The 23,899-nt window shown below is 48.8% G+C and overlaps 1 protein-coding gene across 4 annotated transcripts in view; it reads left to right on the top strand.

Moving 5' to 3' along the window:
* The first annotated feature begins 9,496 nt into the window (after positions 1-9,496).
* Atp8b4 (ATPase phospholipid transporting 8B4 (putative)) overlaps positions 9,497-23,899 on the top strand; it is a 214,737-nt gene continuing 200,334 nt past the window's right edge. Inside the window, exons 1-6 of one of the 4 annotated variants that reach the window (XM_033765227.1) lie at positions 9,497-9,645; positions 11,201-11,253; positions 11,462-11,561; positions 14,180-14,286; positions 18,359-18,449; positions 22,351-22,416. In XM_033765227.1, the coding sequence (XP_033621118.1) occupies positions 22,389-22,416 (28 nt within the window). In that variant the 5' untranslated portion in view covers positions 9,497-9,645; positions 11,201-11,253; positions 11,462-11,561; ... (1 more) ...; positions 18,359-18,449; positions 22,351-22,388. Of the gene's footprint in view, positions 9,646-11,200; positions 11,254-11,461; positions 11,562-11,696; positions 11,772-14,179; positions 14,287-14,461; positions 14,493-18,358; positions 18,450-22,350; positions 22,417-23,899 lie in introns of those variants that run through there. The other 3 variants (XM_010638545.2, XM_033765228.1, XM_010638549.2) reach the window with 3 other exon arrangements.

The raw sequence follows: 23,899 nt of genomic DNA, 5'->3' as shown, positions 1-23,899 counted from the left end.
AAAAAAAAAAAAAAAAAAAAAAAACAAAAGAATTAAAGATCTCCTCTAGGTTGGTCTCTCCCTATCATTTCTGTTACCTTCTGTACAAGATAATATCTACTCTGCTTATCTGGTTGAACTCAAGATAAAACGTAATTTTTTTTTTTTTTAGCCAAAAATGCTTTCCTTGGAACACAGTGGTAAGTGAAATTACTTTCTCCCGTGTGCATAGCCCGGGACAGTGAATTTTTTCCAGTTTAAATGTGAAGTTTTGGGGGCTGTGGATGTAGCTCAGTGGCGCCACACCTGTCTGGCAAGTGCAAGGTCCTGAATTTGATTCCTGGTTAAAAAAAAAAAAAAAAAATTGAAGTTTTGTACGAAGATGGTCGACAGAACCACCTGACGTGTGAACTATTAGTCTGACACACCAGAGTTTCTCCAACAACCACTGACTCATAAATGTACAGTAGCCACACAGTTGTATTTATTCACACAATCTCTCCCACAGCAGCAATTCAGTCCTGTGCATGTCTATATTAGCTTAAAAAAAAGAGAGAGAAAAGATTTACAATGTAGGCCGTCTTTTAGAAAGGCAGAGGGGAGGTTGGCTGTATGGGTTTAAGACAGCAATAAAGGGAGAAAAAGACAAACAGAGACTGGAAAGCAGTGTTTTTATTTGGGAAATCTCTAGTTCCTCGTTGGAAAGTAGGACTGTTTTCAGTTAGTGAAATTCGGTTGACTTCGAAGATGTGCATTGTGCGTAATGGTTCCGTCACCAGCATTGTGCCTTCAGTTCTACCAGATGGGTATTGAGGCCAGGCGTGGCAGTGATGTACTATAGGGTGTCCAGATGTGGCTACTGACTGAGCAGCTGGTCCACGGAGAGAGGTACACGTGGACCAACAACACCCCATCCACATAAATAGACAAACTCGTTGGCCACATCTCTGGCCATTGCTTAGTGTCCATTCCCGGAAACGGAGAGACCTCACCCCAGGACACACACACTTCATGAGGTGTCTGGAAGGTCTCCACGATGCCCGAGGGAAGGCCGCCCGACCTACCCTGTCCCCACCAGAGCAGTAGAGAGGCTATCTCAGGGTGGCCGACAAGCCGTGGAAGGATGGAGAGGCGATAGGGTCTCACAGCAAGTGGCCACGGAGATGATGGGATGAACCCACCAGTCAGTGTGTTATGCTCACAGACCGTCCCAGAATACTGAGAGTTGAGCTGTGCGTGGAGACGTTGGTAAAAGGGGACAAGGGCAGAGAAGGTCTGAATCGTGTCACTAGGTGGTGTTGCAGTGCAAAGACCACTGTGGCAGTCAGGAGGCCTGGGCTTTGGAATTTAGTAAATGTCCTGGGACTGTCACCTAATCTTCAAGATGGTGCCTTCCCCATGGTGACCCTGTGTGTCACTGAGGCTGTGTGGATCACTTCTTGAGGGAACCATCTGAGAGCTGTTGGTGAGACATCGGTGGCTCACGGTAAGAAGTGACACAGAACGAGACTGCTCTTGTGTTGTGGTTGCTCGTTCGTCATTTCCTGGAGATAGTCACTGCTTCCTTCTGAAATGGTTCAGATCTTATCCCGAGCGTACATTCGCTCTGAAGAGCTTCCGAGCGCTACAGCATGATGCTGCTGGTGGCTACGCGAGATGTTTAAATGTCACTCGGTGATGATCGCTCCTGGGTCACGGTGATGTGCTGCATGCAAGAGACGCAGCGGCTCTCCACAGTTAGGACTTGGTGACTCGTGTCCCCCTGAACAAGTTCTGCCTAGAAGTCCTCGCTGAGGGAATCGGCACCTCCCACCTGCTGCTTCTCCAGGGGAATTTGCTCACTGACTGCCAAGAGGCAGGCACACTGGGCAGCTGCGTTTGGGTGGCCATAGGCTGGGAGAGCACATCAGGCTCTTCAAGGCTTCATAGAACATAAAGAGAAAGTGAATGAGGGTGTTTGGGGGAGGTGGACGTAAGGCAAGGTTGCTGTGTCGCTTGTTCCTGTGGCCACGCTGTGCGCGGGAGTCCCTGTGCACCGAGCTCGAGGCACATTAGGACATCAGTATGTATTATAAATGCTCCAGTGTGTGAACAGAAGCTGTGGGCCTACAGAATTCGTAACTCTATGAAAATAATTCATATTGTGTTTCAGGGATTAATACTGGAGCTGAAAGGAAGAGATTTAATGTCAATTATAATAATAAAATAATATTCACCGAACATTTTCCATGAGCTACACACAAGTGATTTTGTGTGATCCCACAGCTGGATGATGTGGGCACCATCAGTATGACCCCCCTGTTCCCGAGGAGGTACCGGAGACACACAGGGTGACTAGTCCAGTGGCGACCAGCTACAGAGTGGCCGGGCTTGGCCGGCCCGATTCCAGAGTTCCTGGTCTCACTAGCGAGCAGTGTGGTCCTTTCAGACACACAAGGGCTGCTCTGTGTCCTTGGGACCACATCACAAATGATCAGTTCCCCAAATGGGACATCTGGTCACTTTCAAAATTGAGAGGAGAGAGGAAACAAATTCATTTCCACTTACCAATTAAGCACCACTCATTTAGCAGAGGAAACAATTAGGATATAAGATCTTGACCATGGAAAAATTAAGTGGTGCTTTCAAGCCAACATGAAGCTGCATTTACTTCAGTGTGGCTTTGTGCCTGTATGGGTGGTGGACTGAGTGCCATTTTCACTTTTCTCCTGGGTTTGACATTTTATAGACACACAGGATGCATTTGCGAAGTGCCCCTAATTTGAAGTTTCTGCACAGCACTGTTCCCTGCAGTTCTTGCCATGCTAAATAGGCCCAGATTGCAAGTTCATGGGAAGCCAGGAAGCTTTGAAGTCTGAATGAAAAGCTGAACGTTCCCAATGATGCTGTATATGTATTCACCAGTGACAGCAGCCCAGACCCATGGCCCCTAGAAATCCTGGGCCCAGAGCCCAGAAGGGGTCCTGTTTACCTAAGTGCAGGGTGGACGGGGCACAGTTACTGTCACAGTAATTGGCACCATCCGGGTTGGAGTAAGTGAAAGGCTCCACCTTTCGCTGAAAGGCACACAGAAGAATTATTTACGTGTCTCAGGATGGAATAGGGGAGGTGTGGGCTTCTCAGGGAGAACTGAGCACCCTTCTGGAGCTCTGTGAAGCTGCGTCTGTGTTCCCTCAACTGGACAGGAAGTGTCACAGCCGGGTACAAGGAGAGCCTGGGACACTTTTCATGGTGGCCCAGCCGGATGGCACCAGTACTCAGTCACAGTCTGATATACATCCGGTTTCAGTTATGAAACTCTACAAAAATATGTCCAAGAAGCAGATTCTATTTCCTCACCTCACACAAAACGTCTGATCCTTGTGTTGCCAGGTAAAGTCCTCGCTTTTGGATTCTCAATGCGTTTGCTCCCCATACTTGTTTGAATTATAAACAGTGCCCAGAAACACAGCTTTCAGGGGCAGGTTATTCAGTTTTCAGGTCACCTAAGGCAATCTGGATGGTCAGATACGACGCGGCAAGTCCTGCAAGCCACAGCGACACCGATTCCTAGAAACTGTCAAAACGGGAGGTTTCTGAAGTGCGGATGCTGTCCAGGGAGGGCAAAGTGGTCAAGGTCAAGGACAGATGGTTCCCACCGCCGATGGAGGTGAAACCTAAGTGACGAAGTCCACGGTGCCAAACTACAGGGTGAGAACTTGTCACACCGATTATTTAGTGTCCTTGAAACTAAAGGTTTAGAGATGGATGGCGTGTTACACCTGTGTCTCAAAAAAGAGGAAAGGCAGTTTTCAGGTGTCAACTGGTGAAGGCCTAGAAGAGCTGAAGACATGAAACCTTTCAAATTTTCCTTTCAGGCTAACTTTGAGCCTCTTAGTTAGGTCTTGGCTGTTCTAGACACCCCACCTGCACGTTCCGGGTGCCTGTGGGTCTTGACAATAACGTTTGGATTTGGTTTTACTTTTGCAAGAGTTAAAACAACTTTGCCTTCAGATCTGAGGGGCCAGAGGATCAGTGAGCTCAAGTTTCTCTGCTGCTTCGAGACAGTAGCTGAGCTCTGATTCTCAGCACTCACAGGGAGACGAGTCTGCCCTCAGGATCCCCATGGTCTCAGACCTGAGCCTCAGGGCAAAGGATGAGGCATCATCTTTGAGTTTTCCCTTCCTGCCTCCCTTCTTATGGCCAAATACTGTTGTTTCTACCTTTAGAAAACTTCTCGAGTCTATGTTTTGTTTTGCAGCCCCGCTGACACTGCTGACACTGCCTTCATTTAAGCTGCTGTTGTCACTGCCTGGGGAGTGGGAAGGGTCCTGCAGCCCGAACGTGTGTCTTCCTTCCTTGCCCTTCATCTCCCTCTCTGCTCCCGCCTGCCAGCTCTCCCCAGTGCAGGCCGGTGCCTTTTGAAGACAGGCGCTCCTTTTCTCTGCCTCCCTTCGCTCCTGGGGCTGCTCTCCCTACCAGAATGTCTTTCACTTCCGCATGCTGTGCACAAAAATCCTGGCCGACCTTCAAGGCCCAGCTTGGCTGTTCTCTGTTCCCCACTCTTCCCCGATGGCACCATCTTCTCAAAACTCATCCTCTTCCATCACAAAGTTCTTTCCATGTCTGACTCTGGTCATTACATCATTTTAAAAATTTATTTATTTTGGTACCAGGGATTGAACTAGGGTCCTTGCACTTGCAAGGTAGGCCACCGAACCGCTGAGCTAAATCCCTGGCCCCATTTATTTTATTTATGTTATGTTTCATTTTTTCTGCTAAACTCAAAATATTTAAAATTTTTATTTATTTTTAGCATCAATGATCTGTCATTTTGATCTCTGCCCCTGGCTTTGTTGAGGTATAATTGACAAATAAGAACTGGGTCTGTTTAAGGTGTACTTATGAAGCCATTGCAAAATGATTGTCAAAGTTCAGCACATTAGCGGTTCCGTCGCCTCGAGTCATTACGAGTTTTTATTTATGTATTTTTGGTGTTGGTGGGGACATGGAAGGTCTACTTTGTTAGCAAATTCCAAGCACACATTCCAGTATCATTAAATTGAGCAACATGGCACCCAGCAGAGTCTCATAGCTTAGTCATCTCCAAACTCAGAGTTCGGAACCCTCGGAGTGGCCTGCCACCCTGGCCACCTTTGTTCCGCTCTCCGTTTCTGTGATTTGACTTTTGGGATTCCACGGGGATACGACATTAAATGCCATTCGCTTTATTCCTCTTAGCTTAGTGTCCTCCCGGTTCACCTACGTTGTTCCAGATGGCTTCGCTGGAGTTGTAATGCAGCCTGTGTGAAATATCACAGCACAGAGCTTGTTTTCAAGTCGTTTCCTGGAGGCCAAACCACAGGCCGTTTGCCACAGGACCAGGACGGTGGGGCTGTTGTAATCAGGCTGGAAACCACTGGCTAAACGGCATTCTCTTAGAAAGAGAAGAATGGACAAAAGAATCAGATTAAAGTTTAGTCTAATATAAAAATGAATGCATTTTTAAAACAAAACATTTTGTTTGCTGAGTCTTTTAAAGGCACGGGAAGGCATAAGAGCAGCAGTAGCAGATGATTTCACAACCTCTAAATATCACTACCTACAGTAGATGTTAATTATGAACATAAGTAATGTTAGCATCATTCCCGGGAGATGCCAGTGCTTAGATCTTCGTGTTAATTTTTGGTTATAACATATCAAATATGACTCCCCCTTTTACCTAATCGTAACACACCAGAGTCTATATTTCTAGTGCATAAGTTGGGAATCAGACTTATCTGCTGTCTTGGGGGTGAATACAGTGGTACCTTGGTTCACGAATTTAATTTTTTCCACGATTCTGGTCCCTAACTGAATCAGACAAGAACTGAATGCAATTTCCCATAAGGTCAACACTGAATCTAACCATTGAATTTGATTTGATTACCATCAGTTCCTCCTTGTAACAAAAAGAAAGCATCATTATAGAAAGCAGATAACATTAAGGAGAAGTAGATTGGTCAGGCATGTAAGTTACATAACCAAACTGCCAACATTCAAATTCCAGTTCCACCAAGCGTGCACTGTGGGTAATGACAACATATCCCTTGCAAATAATGGGGGGCAAGTATATCTAACGCTGGTTATTTATTACAACTTTCTTTTGCATTTGCACTGTGTTCAACAGTGTTCCTCTATTCATGTCTACTTAAAATCTCAGAATGTGACCTTATTTGGAAGTAGTCTTTGCAGATGTTAGGAGGAGATTCCAGCAGACTAAGGTGGGCCCTAAATTCATTTAAGGTGGGCCTTAAAGCAAGATCCTGCGAAGATCAAAGACAGAGGAGATGTGGGGAGAATGCCATGAGGCGCCAGGGCAGGGAGAGGCGGGCAATGCACCCAGAGGTGGAGGAATGCTGAAGACTGTCAGCAACTGCCAGGAGCCAGAGGGAGGCCCGGGACAATTGTCCCTCACAGCCTTTGGAAGGAATCAGCTCAGCTGGCCCCTTGATTTTGGACTTCTCGCCTCCAGGACTGTGGGAGAGTCCATTTCTGCTGCTTTCGATCATCTACTCTGTGATATGTCTCGCCACAGCCTTCTAGGACACACGCAGAATTCTTGATATGAGTTTGATTCTGTAAGCTGACAGGATAAGACAGCTCTCCTTCAGGGCCAATGTGAGTATTCTGGGGTGACAGTGACCTCTTATGTCCTAAACAATGTGGTTACTTAACTCCCTGCAGTGCATCTGTTCTTTTGCACCAACCTGCACACCCTGAAGGGTAATTGAGGGGAGAAACATCCCCAACAAACCTCCAAGTGGCCGCTGTACAGTCACAGTCTTCCCCAGCTCGGCCCCTTCTGGGCAGTCTTTCCAAAGGGTTTTGGGTGTCTCTTTCGTCCCTGCTCATCTCCAGGAGGGCATCCCAGAGCACTCACACGGCTGTGACAGTTAAGGGGCCCAGAGCCCCACATCCCTGCCGCACCCTCTGGATTCTTTGGCACAGCGGGTTGTCTTGTCCTTCCTCAGCCACAGGGAGGCGAGGACACAGCCTCTCGCTGAGAGTCACCTTCATCACCAGGACTTCGGTCTTGCAGGATCTGTTGCTTTGAGTGACAAGGGAACGGCCTAGTTGCCCTGATTTCTCAGGTGCCCCTCATCTTTCTGGATGTTTCTACAGGCAGCTCCCTCTGTAAGCCCAGACCCAAAGCTGGAAAAGCCAGCACCCTGGTGCATTCCTCCACGGGTCCTCTTTCTCTCTGGCCTCTGTTGTGATTTAACCCAACATTCCCGTTCTTTTCTGAGATTCGTACCCGTTTCCTCGGATGTATCTAGATACAAAGCAAAAGTGGCTTATCAAAGGATGCTCAGAAATGTGGAAGGCACAGGCGGTAGCTCCCTCACCTGCTCAGGCCCTGAGGCTGGTGCTCACTCGAGGCTTTGTGGGGATGTGTGTGGAACACCTGGCTGTTATTGTAGTAGGCAGGATGAGTCCGAAGCTACCTGGAGCAGTTCCCCACCGCTCCTGCTCTCCTCAGAGACCCTTGCCTGGTCTCTTCCCACGAGGACCTAGTCGTCACCCTGCTGACGTGTCCTGCAGGGTCACGAAAGCCGTAGGACATATGTTTGGTACTCACTGCAGCCATCTGGAATGGAAGCCCAGTAGTGGCAGAGGGCAGCTGCTTCTGAGGAGGGATGGAGGTAGCTGAGGGGATGACAGAAAAGCGGTCAGTGACAGTTTTTCCTCTGGGCTGCCACCTTGTGGAGCTAACGAGATCCTCCCTGCTCACCTGCTCATCTTTCAGGATTCGGCTTCTCCTGTTCTGCTGAGGTTTCCCCTGACCCCTCCGTGCCTGCACAGAAATGTATCTTCCCTCTCCTCTGTCTCTTGTAGATCCAAAGCCTGTTTGGACAGCAGGCACCTCTGTTAGGGTTCTTACCACACTCATCACAGTTTGTTCACGAGTCGTAAGGCTCCTGCTGAAGCCAGGGACCTTGGGATCCTCAGGGCTTTGTAGAGGGGTTGATACAGAACTGGGGCTCCGAAAACCCAGAGCCTGTGAAGCATGCCAGGGACATTTCCTGATCAGGGCCCCTGTGAGCCTGAACTTGACTTGGTACTTCACAAATACCATTAAAGGAAAGGGAGTTTTCATACCCACAGACCCACGGGCCAGACCAAGAGGGCACTGAGATGGAGCAAGGAGCTTCTTTAAAGCCTGTTGTCCCTGGTTCTGCCTTCCTGCTGGGATGATAGCTGCTGAGCAGAAGAAGAGATTAGCATCACTGAGTGTTAAGAGGACCTGAGGTTCTGGCTGCTCCTGTGCCTGGAAGGTTGTGAGGTGGCAGGAACCACTGGAGCCCTGACCTGATCCAGATTGGATCTGTTCTTCCGCTCCTCCTTTCTGGCGAGTGCCCTGGGCCGGGAGGATCTCTTATGATGTCAGCGCTATAAAAGAAGTAGAGCCCCCCCCAAAAAAACAACCAACCTCCCCTGGGCACTTATTATGTGCAAAGAAGACACTGTCCTTCCCTAGGAGCCAGAGATACTCACCGTGGGGAGTGTTTCTCTCGCCAGAGCCAGCAGACTATTCTGGGATCCGGTTTTGGCCTTGGACAATTGGTTATTTGGAAGCAGAGTATTAGAATGACTTTTATAGCTAGGGATGCCAATTGTCTGGCTTGGGGTTAGGCTGTCTGGCTTAAAGCTGGGTCATCGAGTTCTGGGACACATGGTTCGGAATACACTGGGAAGGGCAGGCTAAATGCAAGTCACCTGCTTTTGGTGAATGGGCTTTCGTAACAGGAGGCTCTGGGTCCTACTATGTTCCTCTGAGTCCCAGGCATGGGAAGGGATGTTTAGGAAAATCCCTTGAGGAAAAGTCTGCGCTGATATCGCGAATGCTCCCTAGAGATGACTTTTTTAGCATCTAGGAACTTGAGTGCCTTTATCAATTTATTAAACGAAATCATACCAGCTTAGTTTTTTTTTTTTGGTACCGGGGATTGAACTCTGGACCTTGTGCTTGTGAGGCAGGTGGTGGAACCACTGAGCTAAATCCTCCCCCCCAGTTTAGTTTTAATGTGGTAGTGGATTTACACTATTTTTAGTTGATTTTTAATTCTTGAAAATTTAATAATACAGTAGGAAACTCCTGTTTCTGGTACCAGGGATTGAATCCAAGGCTGTTCACTGAGATATTTCTCCAGACCTCCCTTTTAAATTTGAGGCAAGGTCTTGCTAAGTTGCCCAAGCTAGGCTCCAACATGATCTGTTTCTAAATAGAGGTTTCTACCCATGGTTTAACTTTGAAAGAAATGTCTCATGTTTATTTCTCTTATTCTCCCCTCGTGAGTCAGTTGAGTAATAACTAAAACTCAGCTGTGAGTCTGTTCATGGACAACGGAAAATCCCACACGAAAATGGTACCGCCAGCGATGGGTCACTTTGTATTGGCCAATGGAAGGAAACCTATTTTCTTTCACAAAATGCTAACCCACGAACAGGAAGTGGCTGCAGAGGAACCTGCAGGACTGAGCAGAGTTTCCCTTTCTTGGTGAATTTGAGCTCATCGCGGCATGGAAAGTGCCAGATGACACATGCAACAACAGAGGCTGGAAACGATGCTTTCTTTTTAGAAATTAAAGATCATAAGGGGATGTGTGATTTCCAACATTTGCTGGACCCTGTTCTCAGTGGGAGGTGAGTCAGCTTCAGTCGAGGAAGAGAAGGGGACGAGATGGGCCAGGACATTACTGGTGTGGGGTGGGGTCCAGGGGTAAGGAGAGCGGGGAGGAAGAGGCGAAAAGCAGTCTCCTAGGTGCGGGCAGAAAATGCAGAAGCTTCTGTTTATCCTTATTGATTTCATCCTTTCAGAATGTGTATTTTTGGGCGTTATTTGGGAGTATTGAAAGGATACGGCAGGGTGCACTTGGCGACCACTGACTTAGAGGGAAGAGGGGCGGGTGGTTGTAGCAGCATGGACAGAACCAGAGAGGCGGAGTAGCTCAGAACTCAGATGTCTTTCTGTTCCAAGACAGGAAATGTGGTGGTCACGGGGAAAATTTTGGAGAGGCTGACACTGACGTTTGTTAACCAAGGACTGTATGAAAAGTGCTGGGTTATATGCTATTTATTCCTCTTCTATTATTGCACATGGAATGCACACACACCCTCATCCTTTTATTTGTTATTCATTTGAGGAATATCTCATCTAACATTCACAGACAGCTTGAAAGGAAGGTTGTACTTTTCTCAGTTTTACAACCAAGAAGCTAAACTTTAACACTGTTACATAATCTGCACAACATGGAGGTTTTACATCCAGGAACACTCATGTTTCTGTGCTAAGATTTATGGCTGATTTCCTTTTATTTTGAGTTTAAAATGGGGTAGAGGCTACCCTTAAATTATTTTTCATTTAAAAAATTTTTTTTTTTTTTTTTTTATTTTTTTTTTTTTTTTTTTTGGAGACAGGGTCTCACTATGTAGTTGAGACTGACCTGGAACTCACTACGTAGCCCAGGCTGGTCTCCAACTCCCAGCGATCCTCCTGCCTCAGCCTCCTTCCTGAGTGCTGGGATTACAGGCATGCGCCACCAGGCCCGGCTATTTAAAATATTTTTAAAGAGATGACTGCTTTCCCCTCCATGCTTTGTGGGGTCCTCTTTCTCATATAAGGCAAAAAGCCTCAGACTTGTTTCTAGAAGTCCACAGTTTCTTGTTCTGGTTGTTTCTATTTCTCTAGTGCTCTGTGGACACCAAAGGACCCAGTACAAGGGTGTTAAGAGGACAGCACTGACAAGGCACAGGGGAGCATCTTGCCCTGGTTCTAGACATGAGTAAAACATACTTGGTTTCTGCACATAACTGGCAAATCTGATGCAACTTTCATATAATCCCTAAATGGCTTTAAATGTGAAAGAGCCGTAAAATTAAAATTTAAAAATTTTAAAATTATACACCATTTGAAATATTTTGTTTTCATCTAATCTCGCCTTATGGACTCCTCAAAGTGATTCCCAACTCAGAAATTCAAGTCCATTTCTCATGATTATTTGTCCTTGGTGTCTTCAGGGTTAACGCTTGCTCCACAATGAAATAAGGGGTGTTGGGAAAGAAGAAGTGTTATTGCCTTGAGCGTTAGATGCTGCTTGGGTGTGTTCAGCTTTCATCAATTGAGAGTTCAACCCCCACCCCCAGATGATTTAAAGAAAAACAAAAGCCCACTGCTAATTCTCTGGTCTCTGGGAAACAGGTGGGATCTCTGAAGATCCTTGCTGGTCTTCCCCAGTCAGGCCGGCGAACTGGGTGAGTAGCGTGAAGGCTGGTGTCCCTTCCCCTCTTTACCTCCGTCCTTCTGAACTGAGTCCTGGGAGGGAGCCGCCCCAGAGGCCAGCCTCTTGGGAATGTCCTTCTGTTCTCCTCCATCAGCCATTGGCGGTGGCAGCAGGCACCTGTACAGGGAGGGGCTCTTTGGGGCTTCCAGGTTTATTTCAAACAGCGTTTCTCTCCCCAGGTCCTCAGGTAGCGAAGCCACTCTCTTGCACCGTCTTCCTCTTTTTCTGCGGAGATGCTGACTTTCGTTACCACCTAACAGTGGTAACTTACCGGTAGTGGTAAGTGGTCAAAAGCGTTTTTTTCCGGAAGTTGATCTCTGGTTTTCAAGAATGGCCCCTGGAGACCCAGTTTTGTTTTCTATGTAATTATTAGAGCTCTCAGAACAACCTGACTTTCTCAGTGCTGTGGGCACGGAGTGGATGCTGGTTTGCTCTTCTTCCTGCACAGCTGGGAAATCTCCCTGTGGGTGAGGGGTGAGGCAGACCCAGGTGAGCAGGTGGGAAGCCGTCCTGGGCTGGAGAGATCAGCAGAGCTTTAGCTCGGGGCTGGCTGTGACTTTCTGTTTCTTTCTCCCAGATTCCTCTTTCGTTTGCTATTTCCATCTGTGTGGGTGAGGTCTAGCAAATGACTGTAATCATTTTCTTTTTACTAAAATATAATTTTTGGGGAAGTGTGTTGGGGACGGGGGAATACAATATTTTCATTTTTTGGTTTGAAATACTTTTTTTTTGTTCTATTAGTATCACCTATAAATAACAATGGAAATAGCATAAATGCACATTTCTTTTGGTTTGTGAGTCTTGGTCACTTCCTTTCATGATGGTTTCAAATTTTTAAGAAGACTTTTTATCTTGCGCTCTTCCTAAAGATGCTGTGATTCTGTGACCAATTCGCACTTTGGGTGTGACCGCTGGCCCTGGGCTGGGCCTCCGAGGCTGGAGCATTCAGTTCTCAGTGCTTGGATTTGTCTGAGCAGAAAAAAATTGATCCTTGTGGCTGTTTGGCCGATACATGTGAAAGTGCCTCAGGTTTCTGGCTCACAATTAGCTGTTTGAAGTGGAAGGAAGCTGGAGAGCAACACTCATTGGGGGCTGAAGGCTTATTAGAAAGAGAGGAGGAAATGTAGTTTCTTAGGGGATTGGAACACCTGTGCCCACAGCCACCCCGCCCCTTTGCTCAGGTGTGGCCTCCTGTTGTCTTCACTGCCAGGTTAGAAGTCGGTGACTTTGCTTGACTTCTGTTTATCTGGTGCTTTCGTATTGTCTTATGCATGAATCTTTAAAAATGAGACACCAATGATTTTTGTTGGTCCTTGGCAGTGTGTGTGTGCACAGGAATATTTTATTTTGCTCAGGCTGCCCGGAGAACTAGATTTTCATCTAGTAGAAAAGCAATTATTTAAAGGAAAATTGGAAATTGTAACTCCCGGAACTAGAACTTCCTGACAGATGCATTCTAGCTGCTTGTAAGGGCATGCAGGAGGGATCCGAAGGAAGGATTTCTTCCAAGGATTTCTCATGGAAAGATATAAATGAAAATGGTGATCTCTTGGTGGCGCTGGATACTTTAACACTGATAAATGACTTTCTAAAGAAATACTGGGAGACTTGGGCATCTGGGGTCCTCCCTGGCTTGGAGGCCGCCTTCCTCCAGTGCCCTCTGATTGACTTGGCTGAAGTCTGCAATACCCCATCCCGTGGGGGTCCCTGGAGGGCTCCGTTCCTGTCCCTCGCTGGCTCATCCACACCTGCTGTCCTGTTCCACCCCCTCCACTCCTGCTCTTCCTGAGTGAGGTCACTCACCCCCATGACTTCAGGACTTCCTCAGACGCCAGTGACCACTGGTCTCCTCGTCCAGCTCTTCTCTGTAGCCCCGAGGATATTTTCAGTGACCGAGAGGCGTTTTAAGTCTAAGCCAGTCAAACTCATTCCCCTGTCCCTGTTCTTACTTCCGCCCTTCCACCTTCTTCTTCTCCTTGCATTGATGTATTTGTCACTTGAGTTAATGACAAAATGACAAACCCCGAGATGTCACCCCAGGTTCCTCCTTGTGCTGCACGCCAGCAGACCCTGGTGTAGACCCTGGTGATCCAATGGCAGCACTGCTTGTAGACCTTAGCCCCGCTCGCCCGTGTCACTGCTCCCAAATCTCTCCTCTCACCACGCTGTGGTGCGCAGGTTGTCTTCCGAAGCCCGGGAGATCAGGGGCCTGTGACGGCAGGAGAGGGGCTGGATGCTGATGCATCCACACCGACAGCAGGATCGACCACAGGGTCTTGCCTGTGACTGTGCTCTGTGTCACTTCATCTTCGGAATGGGGCAGTGATGGTCCCGACCACTGAGGACTCAGTGAGCTGATGCAGGCCAAGGGGCGAGTCCCCAGGGCACAGGCAGGACGGATGACCGCGTGCTGGGAGGCTGTGAGGTCCTCCAGAACCCTGCTCCTGTCCACTCTACCCTGCCCTCTACCCAAGCCCCTGTGACCTAGGGACCACAGCTGGAGCGTTCCCCAGGCTGCCCTTCCCTCCCCAGCACTTGGCTTTTCTACACCCTACTCTTTCCGCCTGTTCTACCTTGCTTTATTCAGCGAACTCTTTTTCCTCTCACAAGGGCTCAACTGTGTGAGCAGAAAGGCGACTCTGCTCTCTCCACCTCTGCCCCAGCCTACCCTCGCTGTCCAGAGACCCTCCCTCGAGTCACCGTCCCCACCTTCCCAGCACAGTGGGCACATCCTTGCCTCCCTCATGCACAGCCCAGGTTGGAAACAGGGTGGGCGATCCTGACTGATGTCATCAGAGGGAGAGGTGGCACTCAAATTGGACAGCAGCTTTCCTACACATGAGAGTTTAAAAATACACTTCAGAAAAATGGACATAATAGCAGCTTTCCTTTCTCAGGTACTAGTTTGGGGCCGGAGGCACTGTGCTGGTCATTTGACAGACCTGGCCTGATCCTGTTTTCCCCATAACCTGGGAGTTACTCCATGCTCGGCTGGAGGTGACAGGTCAGTGGGACCAAGCCCGGGCCACCGGATTCCAGGCCTGGGGAGAAACAGGGAAGCAAAAAGGGGAAGGAAGGTGGCTAACCCAGGAGGCTGCAGGGAGGGAAACGAGGAGGCTCCGGGGAAGGGGAGGTAGCCAGGGAGGCTGGGAGGAGGAGCACAGGCAGAGGAGAGGCAGCTGGCCGATGGCAGGGGACGGAGCAGGACAGGTAAGCGGAAGGAGAGCTGAGGCTTTCTGGGCTTGGGCGGTGGCTGCTCGCCTGGCAGAACACATCAGACTCCAGCGTTCACAGCGCAGGACACAGGAAGTAAAATTGTGACTGCAGGTGTGGCAATGAGACACGATTGCCGGGCAGTGCATACTCTGGCTGCACTAACCATCATTTTTATTTTTATATTCACACACACACACGCAGGTGTGGACACACAGACTGGGTTAGAATGTTTTTCACTTCTACTCTTGTACGCTGGCTGCAGTGCACAAGCGCTGATAGCAAATATGGTCGGCACACCGCCTCGCCTCCAACCTCATGTTCACCTCCACACGACTCTCTCCTGCCCCGGTCCCCTCCTCCCGGCCTGAGCTGTAGCGGGTGCCCTGTCCTACTGCCCTCCATGGACCCCACGCTCTGGCTGCCCCTTAGGGTCACGTGGCTGTGACTGTGCTGTCTCCACGTCCCAGCGTGGGAGGGCGCCTGGGGCTTTTCCTCTTGGGGCTCTGGGCACCCCAGGCGAGGGAGGGCAGAACAGGGCTAGGACCCGAGGCGGGAGGCAGCGGAGGGACAGAGGGCGTCCTGCTGCCCGGCTGCACACCTGGACTCTGGCGGCTCGGGCAGTGGTTCCTCCTCCGCGGACCGGGAGAGGAGGTGAGGCGAGCCGGGAGAGACGTGACACAATGTCAAGGGGGCCGAGGAAACAGGTGCAAGGGGCGAGGGGGAGTGAGATGGAGGAATCCAGGCGGGCGAGAGGAGGAGGACGAGGGAGCAGGCGCTGTGTGCGGAGCTGGAGGTGCAGGTGCACGGGCAGGCGCAGAGGGATGTGCACCTCCTCACCCTCCGGTTCTCCCCAAGGGCGCCCCATCTCCGGGAGGAGGAGACAGTGCAGGAGGGAGCGGGGAGACTGGAGCCCCACTTTCCTTTCCCGAGGACCAGGACCGGAGAGACTCTGGGGTGGGGACAGGCGGGCAGGGGCTCCCCGGGCACCAGGCTGCTAGGAATCTGCACCGCCCTCCTCTCCCGCCCCAGCTCCCGTCCCTCCCTGATTGCTCTGGCCTCTTTCTCCTTTCTCTGTCAGTCCCCTCCCGGTCCTCTGCCTTTCTGTCTCTCTATCTTGCACTTTTAGTCTTTCTGCTGTCACTGACTCTGTCTTCTCTGGTCACTTTCTCAACCCATCTCTCCACCACAAACGTATCGTATTTTTTTGAGGTTGGGGACTCTACCTAAGTTGCCCAGGGTGGCCTTGAACTCATGGTTCTCCTGCCTCAGCCTCCTGAGTAGCTGGGATTACAGGTGCACGCCGGGTGTCTGGCTTCTTCTTCTGAAATTCTTATTTGTTCACCCTCACCTCCTTCTCTCCAGAATATCTTGAAGGGTTACGCTCACTGCCCTCGTTTCTACTTAACATCTGTGTAGACAGTTTGACAGAGGGCCATCTTTCAGGTGACTGTGAGGTATGATCAACATATACAGAGAATGTTTACATTCAAAATTATTGCAGTAGACGACTTGTCACCAGGCATGCCCCTCAAAATGCTCCCCCTCACTTGGAATACACTTATCTCATTGTCTTTGACACTTTCTGAAGCAGTTCTGAAGTTTCCCTTCTTTCCTGAGTGTCTTTACAAGATGTGCCCAGTGTGGTGGCACATGCCTGTAATGGCACTTGGGAGGCTGAGGCGGGAGGATCGCCGTGAGGGGCGCTGCAAGTTTGAGGCCAGCCTGAACTACATAGTGAGACATTGTTGCCAATATATATATATAATAGATATATAACCAATGCTGCTGCCATGGCCACCCAATGGAAAGGCAGGCCCATGAGAACATGACATGAGGTCCTCATCCACCTGATTCTCCAGATCTGGTGCCCTGTGACTCTTCTCAAAGTCGAAATGGCAGTGAGAGGGAAACGTTGAATCCATTTAGGATATTGAGGCCTCCATGGCCATGCAACTGGAGCCCTCAGGAAAGAGGACTCCGGAGCTGCTGCAGAGGGTGGCAAGGACCATAATATAAGAGTGTGTGAAGTACAGGGGAGGATTTTGAGGGATATTTATGGCACAGTGCCTTCTACTGTAACACATGTTAAAAATTCAAACATTGCCTGTACTTTGCAGTCACGCCTCCGATCTAAGGGACACGCCCATGTGCACCCTGTCCCGTAGCCCACCCAGGTCTGAAGCTCACAGGGATTTGCTCCATGTTCTATAAGGAGATAGCAGGGTCAGGCTCTTCAGCCCCACAAGACCTGCTTCTCACCGTAGCCTAGCTGGCCATTCTCAAGGGAGCTTCTTGGGTCCTCCGGGCCACCATCCAATGGCTCCGCCGAGGAGACCTGACTTTCTGGGACCAACTCTTACTAGCTCAGGATTTGGATGGTGTAAAACAAGGACAATTTATTAGTTTGAGACAGGGAACATTAACTGTCAGGAGGACCTGAATGTTCACTTCAGCCTGCCTCCTCCAGTCTCTCCCTCTGGGCAGTATCTGTGAGAGAGCAAATTATTACCAGAGGTTGCGTGGTGAGTGTGGAATCAGAGCAGGGGGAATTCTGCCTCCTCCCGTGATTGCCGCATGGCTGCAGGTTGTTAAGGGAGCCTGTGTGTTAGCTCTGTGTTCACAGCATACAGTCACCTGCACCTACCTCCCTCACTGTAAGAAGGGACTCCCTTGGAGCGGAGCATGGGTAGGATGTCCCTTCGCTGCCCAGGGCCTTAGCTGAGCTGTCCGATGTGCATGTCTTGTCATTGTTCAGCCTCAAGGTGTCTGAAACCCTCTGCTTACTCTCCTAGTACAAACTGGCATTTTCTTTTGACTTTGCCATTTCCTTCAATAGAGGAATTATTTTCTGTGACCAAGATTAACAACCTAAACTTGAAATGTAAACATACTTCATGGAAGTATAGCTTTTAATTAAGAAAAAGTACTAATGCCATTTTAAACAAATATGTGTGTAAAGCTTCTAGTTATTTCTGTTACCTTTCATCTTTCATCTGTTTCCCATATCCTTTCTCATATATGAGGTGCGACTGAAAAGTGCAATAATGTTTACATTTTAAGCATGTATCATGGTAAAAACACACTGCCATTAACTGCCCTTAAAATACCTGCCCTCATTTCAAACTTTTTTCCCATTGTTCCTTCCTCTTTCCGCAGCAGTTCTGGACATCTTCTTTCTTGAGGGTCTTTAGCTGCACTGTGGTGCCTGCTTTGATGTCCTGCCTGAGTTAATTCAGAATGTTTACTTTTTCACGGGCATTTTGACTTTGGGGAAGCGCAGAAATCACACCAGATCTGGTGGATAAGGTGGGCGAAGACACAGCGTCATGGTTTTACCAGCCCGCTTTTCTGCTGGGTGGCACTGGGCAGCGGCGTGCACCAAATTCTTGATCACACCTGGTAAAGACACAACAGAGGACTCCAGGGCTGCTTCAGAAAGTGGCATGAGCCATGGGATACGTGAGTTTGGAGTGAGGAGGGATTTTGAGTGGGACTCGTGGCGAGGTGTCTTTTACTACAGTTATTCAAAAAAGCTTCAGCATCTACTGTACTTTCATCACACCTCGTACACACGCATGAATTCATGTTTATATAAAACATACTAGAGCTTTCGCACAAGGAAACTCCCATTTTAATCTCTTGCCTGAGAGGAAGCCAAAGGTGAGGAGATCACCCTTTCCATCAGCTTTTCTCTTCTCCCTTCTCTGCTTTGGGGGGACCTAAGAGAGGGGGCTTCTATTCACACAAATAACCACTGGTGTCAGTGTTTGAAAATGATGGAATTTCAAAACCCCCAAACTGGGCTTTACGTGGCAAATATTTTTCTCTCAGCCTTTTTTTTTTCCCCTGTATTTCTTTAGATCCCACTGATCTGAAAGTTCAGCAGAAGATGGCTTTCTCTTTCCTCCGACATCCTTCAGAGTTGCAGCAAGAGTCAGCTGGGGCATTTTGGTGAGTTGGTGAGCACGAAAGGAAGGACTCAGTACTACTTTCTCAGGGTTATACTGGGGTCTGTGTCTCCCATGAGACATATCTGGAGTGCCGTTATTGCAAAGAAAAGATGGGGCCGGAAGGGACACGGACTTCGAGGTCAACCGTGTGGCTTCCGTTGTGATTTTCATGTCTTAGACAGTAAGAGCACTTCGGTAAGATCACAAATAAGAAATAACTTCTGAGAGTCTACAGGATCATTTCATCAGATGACAATGATCATATTTGTATCCTGGATGAATTACAATGTGGAGAATACTTTCTATAACAACAAAAATGGCTAACATGAAACAATAGATTTATTCAATGTCTTCAAAATAAAAGGTTTCAAAGATTTTGGGAAGTGCTATTAGAGAAATTACTAAAAGTTACAGCACAGTGGAATAGTTTTAAGAGTAGTTTGAGGAAGGACGTAGTGTTGCTTTATGTTTGATTTTCTGGAAGCTTTTAAAACGAGAAGTTCTTGCAGGAAGATCTAAAATAAAAGAAGAAAGAGGCCAGGGATTTAGCTCAGTGATTCCACGGCCTGCCTAGCAAGCACAAGGTTCTGAGTTCAATCCCCAGTACCAGGGAAAACAAAAAAACAAAACAAAAATGGAGAAGAAAGGTGCTGTGTGGATGCCTTCCCTTCAGTCCCCCCCACTTTTTTTTTTTGTACTGTGGGTTGAACTCAGGACCTTGTGCTTGTGAGGCAGGCGCCGGCACCCCTGAGCTAAATCCCCGGCCCGCTTTAGTTCCCTTGCATGACATGGCTTATACAGGTTCATCTTTTCCGCACGTATCTGTCAATACCAGTCTCCCAAACCATAAGAGACTTAGCAAGCACAAGGTTCTGAGTTCAATCCCCAGTACCAGGGAAAACAAAAAAACAAAACAAAAAAGGAGAAGAAAGGTGCTGTGTGGATGCCTTCCCTTCAGTCCCCCCCACTTTTTTTTTTATACTGTGGGTTGAACTTAGGACCTTGTGCTTGTGAGGCAGGCACCGGCACCCCTGAGCTAAATCCCCGGCCCCCTTTAGTTCCCTTGTATGACATGGCTTATATAGGTTCATCTTTTCCGCACGTATCTGTCAATACCAGTCTCCCAAACCATAAGAGAGGTGGAGGTGAGGCTGGCTGGAAGCTGGGGCACCTACTAATTTTCTGACAGCAGAATTCCTTCTGCCTGTGTCCTCCTTGTTTTCTATTCCAGTAGAGCCCCTTTGGCCATCTGGCGGAAGGACTTCTTCCTGGGCTCTGTCCGGCACTCAGCCTGACAGAACATGTGGGCCTCGTCCCCAGACAGAAGGGTCAAGCCCTGACAGGTCGGCCCCAAACCTGCCGATGAGCGTCCCCTCTGGCCAGCTGGGGCCACCAGGCCCAGTGTCCTCCCGGCAGAGCTCATTCATGCTGCTTCCCGATGTTTCTGATGCGCTTTGTATCCAGTGTGACTAGTTTTGGGTTTTTGCTTGTAACTATGTTGTGAGACAAAGACACAACAAAGAAAGCCCTTCCTGATGAAAATTCACTTTGTCCATGCTACTTTTCCCAAGAAGGACTTTCCTCAAGGCACCCCCGCCAACAAAACCCAAACCCTCTTCCTGTGTCTCTTCCTTTACAGCTCTCTCCCTCATTGTCCTCCCCAGATCTGCGCGTTCCCCTCTCACTGGGCCCTCCAGTCAGCCTGCAGTACTCTCCCCTTTGCTAATCCTAGTTTGGGCTTTGAGCTTCCTCCTCAGCTAGAGATGGGGTACACAGGAAGCTAGGGACCAGAAGAGGCAGGAAGCAGCCACAAAAGCCACGGCTACCTGCAGCCTGGAAGGCAGCTCTGAGACACTCTGGCACTTGGGCCTGGGGTCTGGAAAGGAGAGCTGGTAAAAGGGAAGTGCTTTGCAGCCCCTGCTCCTTTTCCTACAGAAACCTCAGCGAATGTTGACGGTGCAGTAGCCCGCATGGGCGTGGGTCAGACAGAAGAGACGAGGTCTGTGCCGATGCAGAGTGGGAAAGTGTGTTCTAGAGCGACCATGGCTCTGGGTCCTCAGGGGACACACTTGTCCCTGACAAGAAGTCGGAGGCCTCCAAAGGAGGTGACTCAGGGGTCCAAGGGGTGGAGCTGGGTGAGGTGGTGACAGCAGAGGGAAGAACAGGTGTACAGATGCCGAATGGAAAGAGGCCAGACTGAGTATTTCTGGAGTGCAGATAGGAGAAGGGCAAGGAGGGCGTGGAGCGGGAGTGATAAGTCTGGCTGGAAAGTGAGCAGGGACTGCGCGGCAGAAGGTCCTACCCATCAGGTTAGCACTTGTCTTTGTCCCAAGGCCAGTGGAAGGTGCCTGGAGGGTTTGCAGTGGGTCCTGCCGGACCCCGTCTCCTCTTGGGAAGAAGACTCTGGCTTCCGTATGTGTGCTCGCACAGAGGGCAGCAGTCTCCGGGAGGACGGACTCGGCAAAGGCGTGGAGGGAGGACCAGGAGTTACTGATGGGTGATGTTTGTGACCACCACTATTTCCAGCAGCCCCCGACAGTGCCGCTTGTCTCCTTGCTGGGCTTTCTCAGGAAAGCCCTAGGCGGTGTCCATGACCTTATGCGTTAGGCACACTCCAGGCTGCCCCGGAGAAACGCGGCGTGGCTTCAGGTGCTGGAGATGCTGGGGAGTCTGCGGAGTTCAGCGGATGTTGTGGAGCTTCCTCTGCAATCTCTCTTTTGAAACTGCTAAGCCATCGTCTTCCCCATCGCCAGTCTCCATATGACCGAGCAGCTTAGTTATGTGTCACTGCATTCTGCCACATCCCCCTGTGGCCACCGAGGCATGGTTCCTCCCAACAGAGAGCGACGTCTCCAGGACTGTGGCCAGCCGGGCCTGTGTTGCCAAAGGTGCTTGCGTTCCTTGCCGTGGTCCACTGCTTTCTACATGTTCGAAATCCTCTCTTTGCCCTTTTATTTATGAGTCTTTAATGGAGATTGCTGTATGAAGGAAAGCAGGCTGCAGGCCGGATTGGGATGCATTTGTGGATTTGACTCAATTTTAATGTCCACTGTCTATGCCTTCACTTGTGCAGTCCTTATGGGGAGGTTCACATTTCCTCGCCAAAGGTTTGATATTTGAGTTTGCTGAGATAAGCTGGTCATAGCTTGACAAGAGAAAAGCAAATACTTTGTAGAAAAAAAATCTGATCATAGTTTGACACAACACAGGGGCCTTCAGATTGAAGACCCTACATCCCTGGAGGGGATTATGCTTGGCTTTAGCGATGCTGGGAAAGCCATGGAGAACTGGCAGTGGACATCAAGGCTCAGAGCTGATGAGGTAGTGGTGAGGCCCAGGGAGTCTGTCCTGAGTCCTCTTGGCCCTCTGAGGTTACTAATCTTCCTCTGAGGCCTGGGGCAAGAGCCTTTGGTGGGGGCTGTGACCTTCAATCCGATGCAGGAGGTCAGGGAATTTCTCAATGGCCAACTCTACCCAGAAAGACAGGGCAAGTGAGAATGATATTTGCAGCTTTTACAGCTGGTGCTGGCTAGAAGGGGCTCTGGCTTCTGTAACTGGCCTTGGGGAACAGGGTTCCAAATTCAAATGCTCGCTTCAGGAGAATAAGGGGTGAGAGACACAGGGCCAGAGAAGTCAGAGAGAGACTTTGCTTCTGAGCTCTTCGCTTCCCAAATGGGCCATCTTTTTCTAAGCCCCAGGACCTTTGTAATTCAAACTTTACTCTTTGGTATGGGGTTAATCTTATCTGGTCAGGTTTAAGCCTGCTAAATCAGAACTCTTCTTCCTTGTGGAGTCAGTGACTGCACAGCCACCTAGGTTTGTCCAGGACGAACGTAAAAATCCATGGGCACTGGGCATTTCCCCAGCACTGACGTTCTGGTCACCTTGTGTTCTCCCGCCAGGCCGACTGCTGGGAACCAGTGAGAGGGCAGGGGTGACAATGCCCTGCTGGAAGGAGAAGCCACCCGGTAAGTGGGGCACTGTTTGGAGGGCGGGAAGAAGGAGGGTTTTTAATACAACTTTGGTTTTCACGGAGGCTTTAATTACTTACTAAACAACAACGACAGCACCAACACGCACACAAGTCCTAGGAATGCAGTCTGAGAAGTTCTGACACCTGTGTACACCCACGTGACCCTAGAGGTCTAAAACAAGATTTAGGGCACTTCTCTCACCCCAGCAAGGCTCGTAGGCCTTTTTACTCATCTTCCCCAAATGTCCCACAGTGACTTCTGATTTCTATCAGTTCAGTTCTGCTTATTTTTAAATGACTATAAATACTGTATACTGGAACAATACGTTCCTTTGTTGTGATCCTTTTGCTCAGTATAAGGTGTTTTGGGGCCACATATCCATATGGTTGCAGGTTAATTTGTTCTTCATTTTATTTTATTTTTAAAATTTCAAAGCAGTGCTCCATTGTGTGACTATTCCAACATTTAAAACTGAACTCGTATACTAGAGATAATTTTGGCCACGGTAGCAGGAAACGTACTTTGGGTTGGTTGTTTTATTTGTTTGTCTGAGCAATCAGTCTACTGATTATAGGTTGATTTTTTCCTTATCTGAAATGCTTGGGACCAGAAGTATTTTGTAGTTTTTTTTTTTTTTTTTTAATTTTGGAATTTTTTGGATCCATTGTACCTGACTAAGCATCCCTAATCTGAAATCTAAAATGCTCTAAAATCTGAAACTTTAAAATGCTCCAAAAATGTTTCAGATTTTGGAGCATTTTGGATTTCAGAGTTTTAGATGAGGGACGTTCAACCGGTAGCATTAATGGTATTCTGGTTCTTTAACGTGGCATCCCTGCCTCAGCGTGCTGTCGTCTCTCTGGCCTCTAGTTGGTCAGCGGCAGACTGTCTCATAGTTTTTACTTTGATGGACTTACTTTATCACTCCTATCACTATTTTTGACCACAGACTCTTTCTGAAGGTTGGTTACAAGTTAGCTAATGCCCTGGCCCTCCTTCTCAGAACATCCCAGACAAGTACTTGACCTGCTTCCAAAGGTGAACTTCCGGATGCAGTCCGTTCCCTCCTTGGATGTGGATTCCTTGCTTCCTTTGGCCTCCTAATGCACCGAATTCTGTCCTGCAGGAATTCCCACCCACAGGCCATTAGTGATGCCCTCTGGGGGATGCTGTCATATTCCCAGTGCTGACCTAAGAGTCTAGAACTATTGTCGGGTGGAATGATTCATATCCAATCAGAGGTATACATCCCGGCCCTCAGGTACACTCTTAACTGTGTAAACTCGAGGTTAACCAGCATTAACATTAGACACAATCCCAGCTGGACCTAGTGTGGCAAAGCTTTGATAGGTTAGGAACATGAATGACATCCAGGTCTCTCTCTCTCAAAAGTAGTTTAGTGGGATAGGAATGTACACATGTAAAAGCGGGTGACTTTTAATAAATCAAAAGAAGAAAATGGAAGTCACAGGACCAG

This window comes from Fukomys damarensis, unplaced genomic scaffold (genome assembly GCF_012274545.1).
Source record: "Fukomys damarensis isolate Sample0158 unplaced genomic scaffold, DMR_v1.0_HiC HiC_scaffold_17, whole genome shotgun sequence".
In the NCBI taxonomy this organism is placed as follows: domain Eukaryota; kingdom Metazoa; phylum Chordata; class Mammalia; order Rodentia; family Bathyergidae; genus Fukomys; species Fukomys damarensis.
Note: the sequence above shows the minus strand (reverse complement) of the source record. Positions and strands in the feature narration are given on the sequence as shown.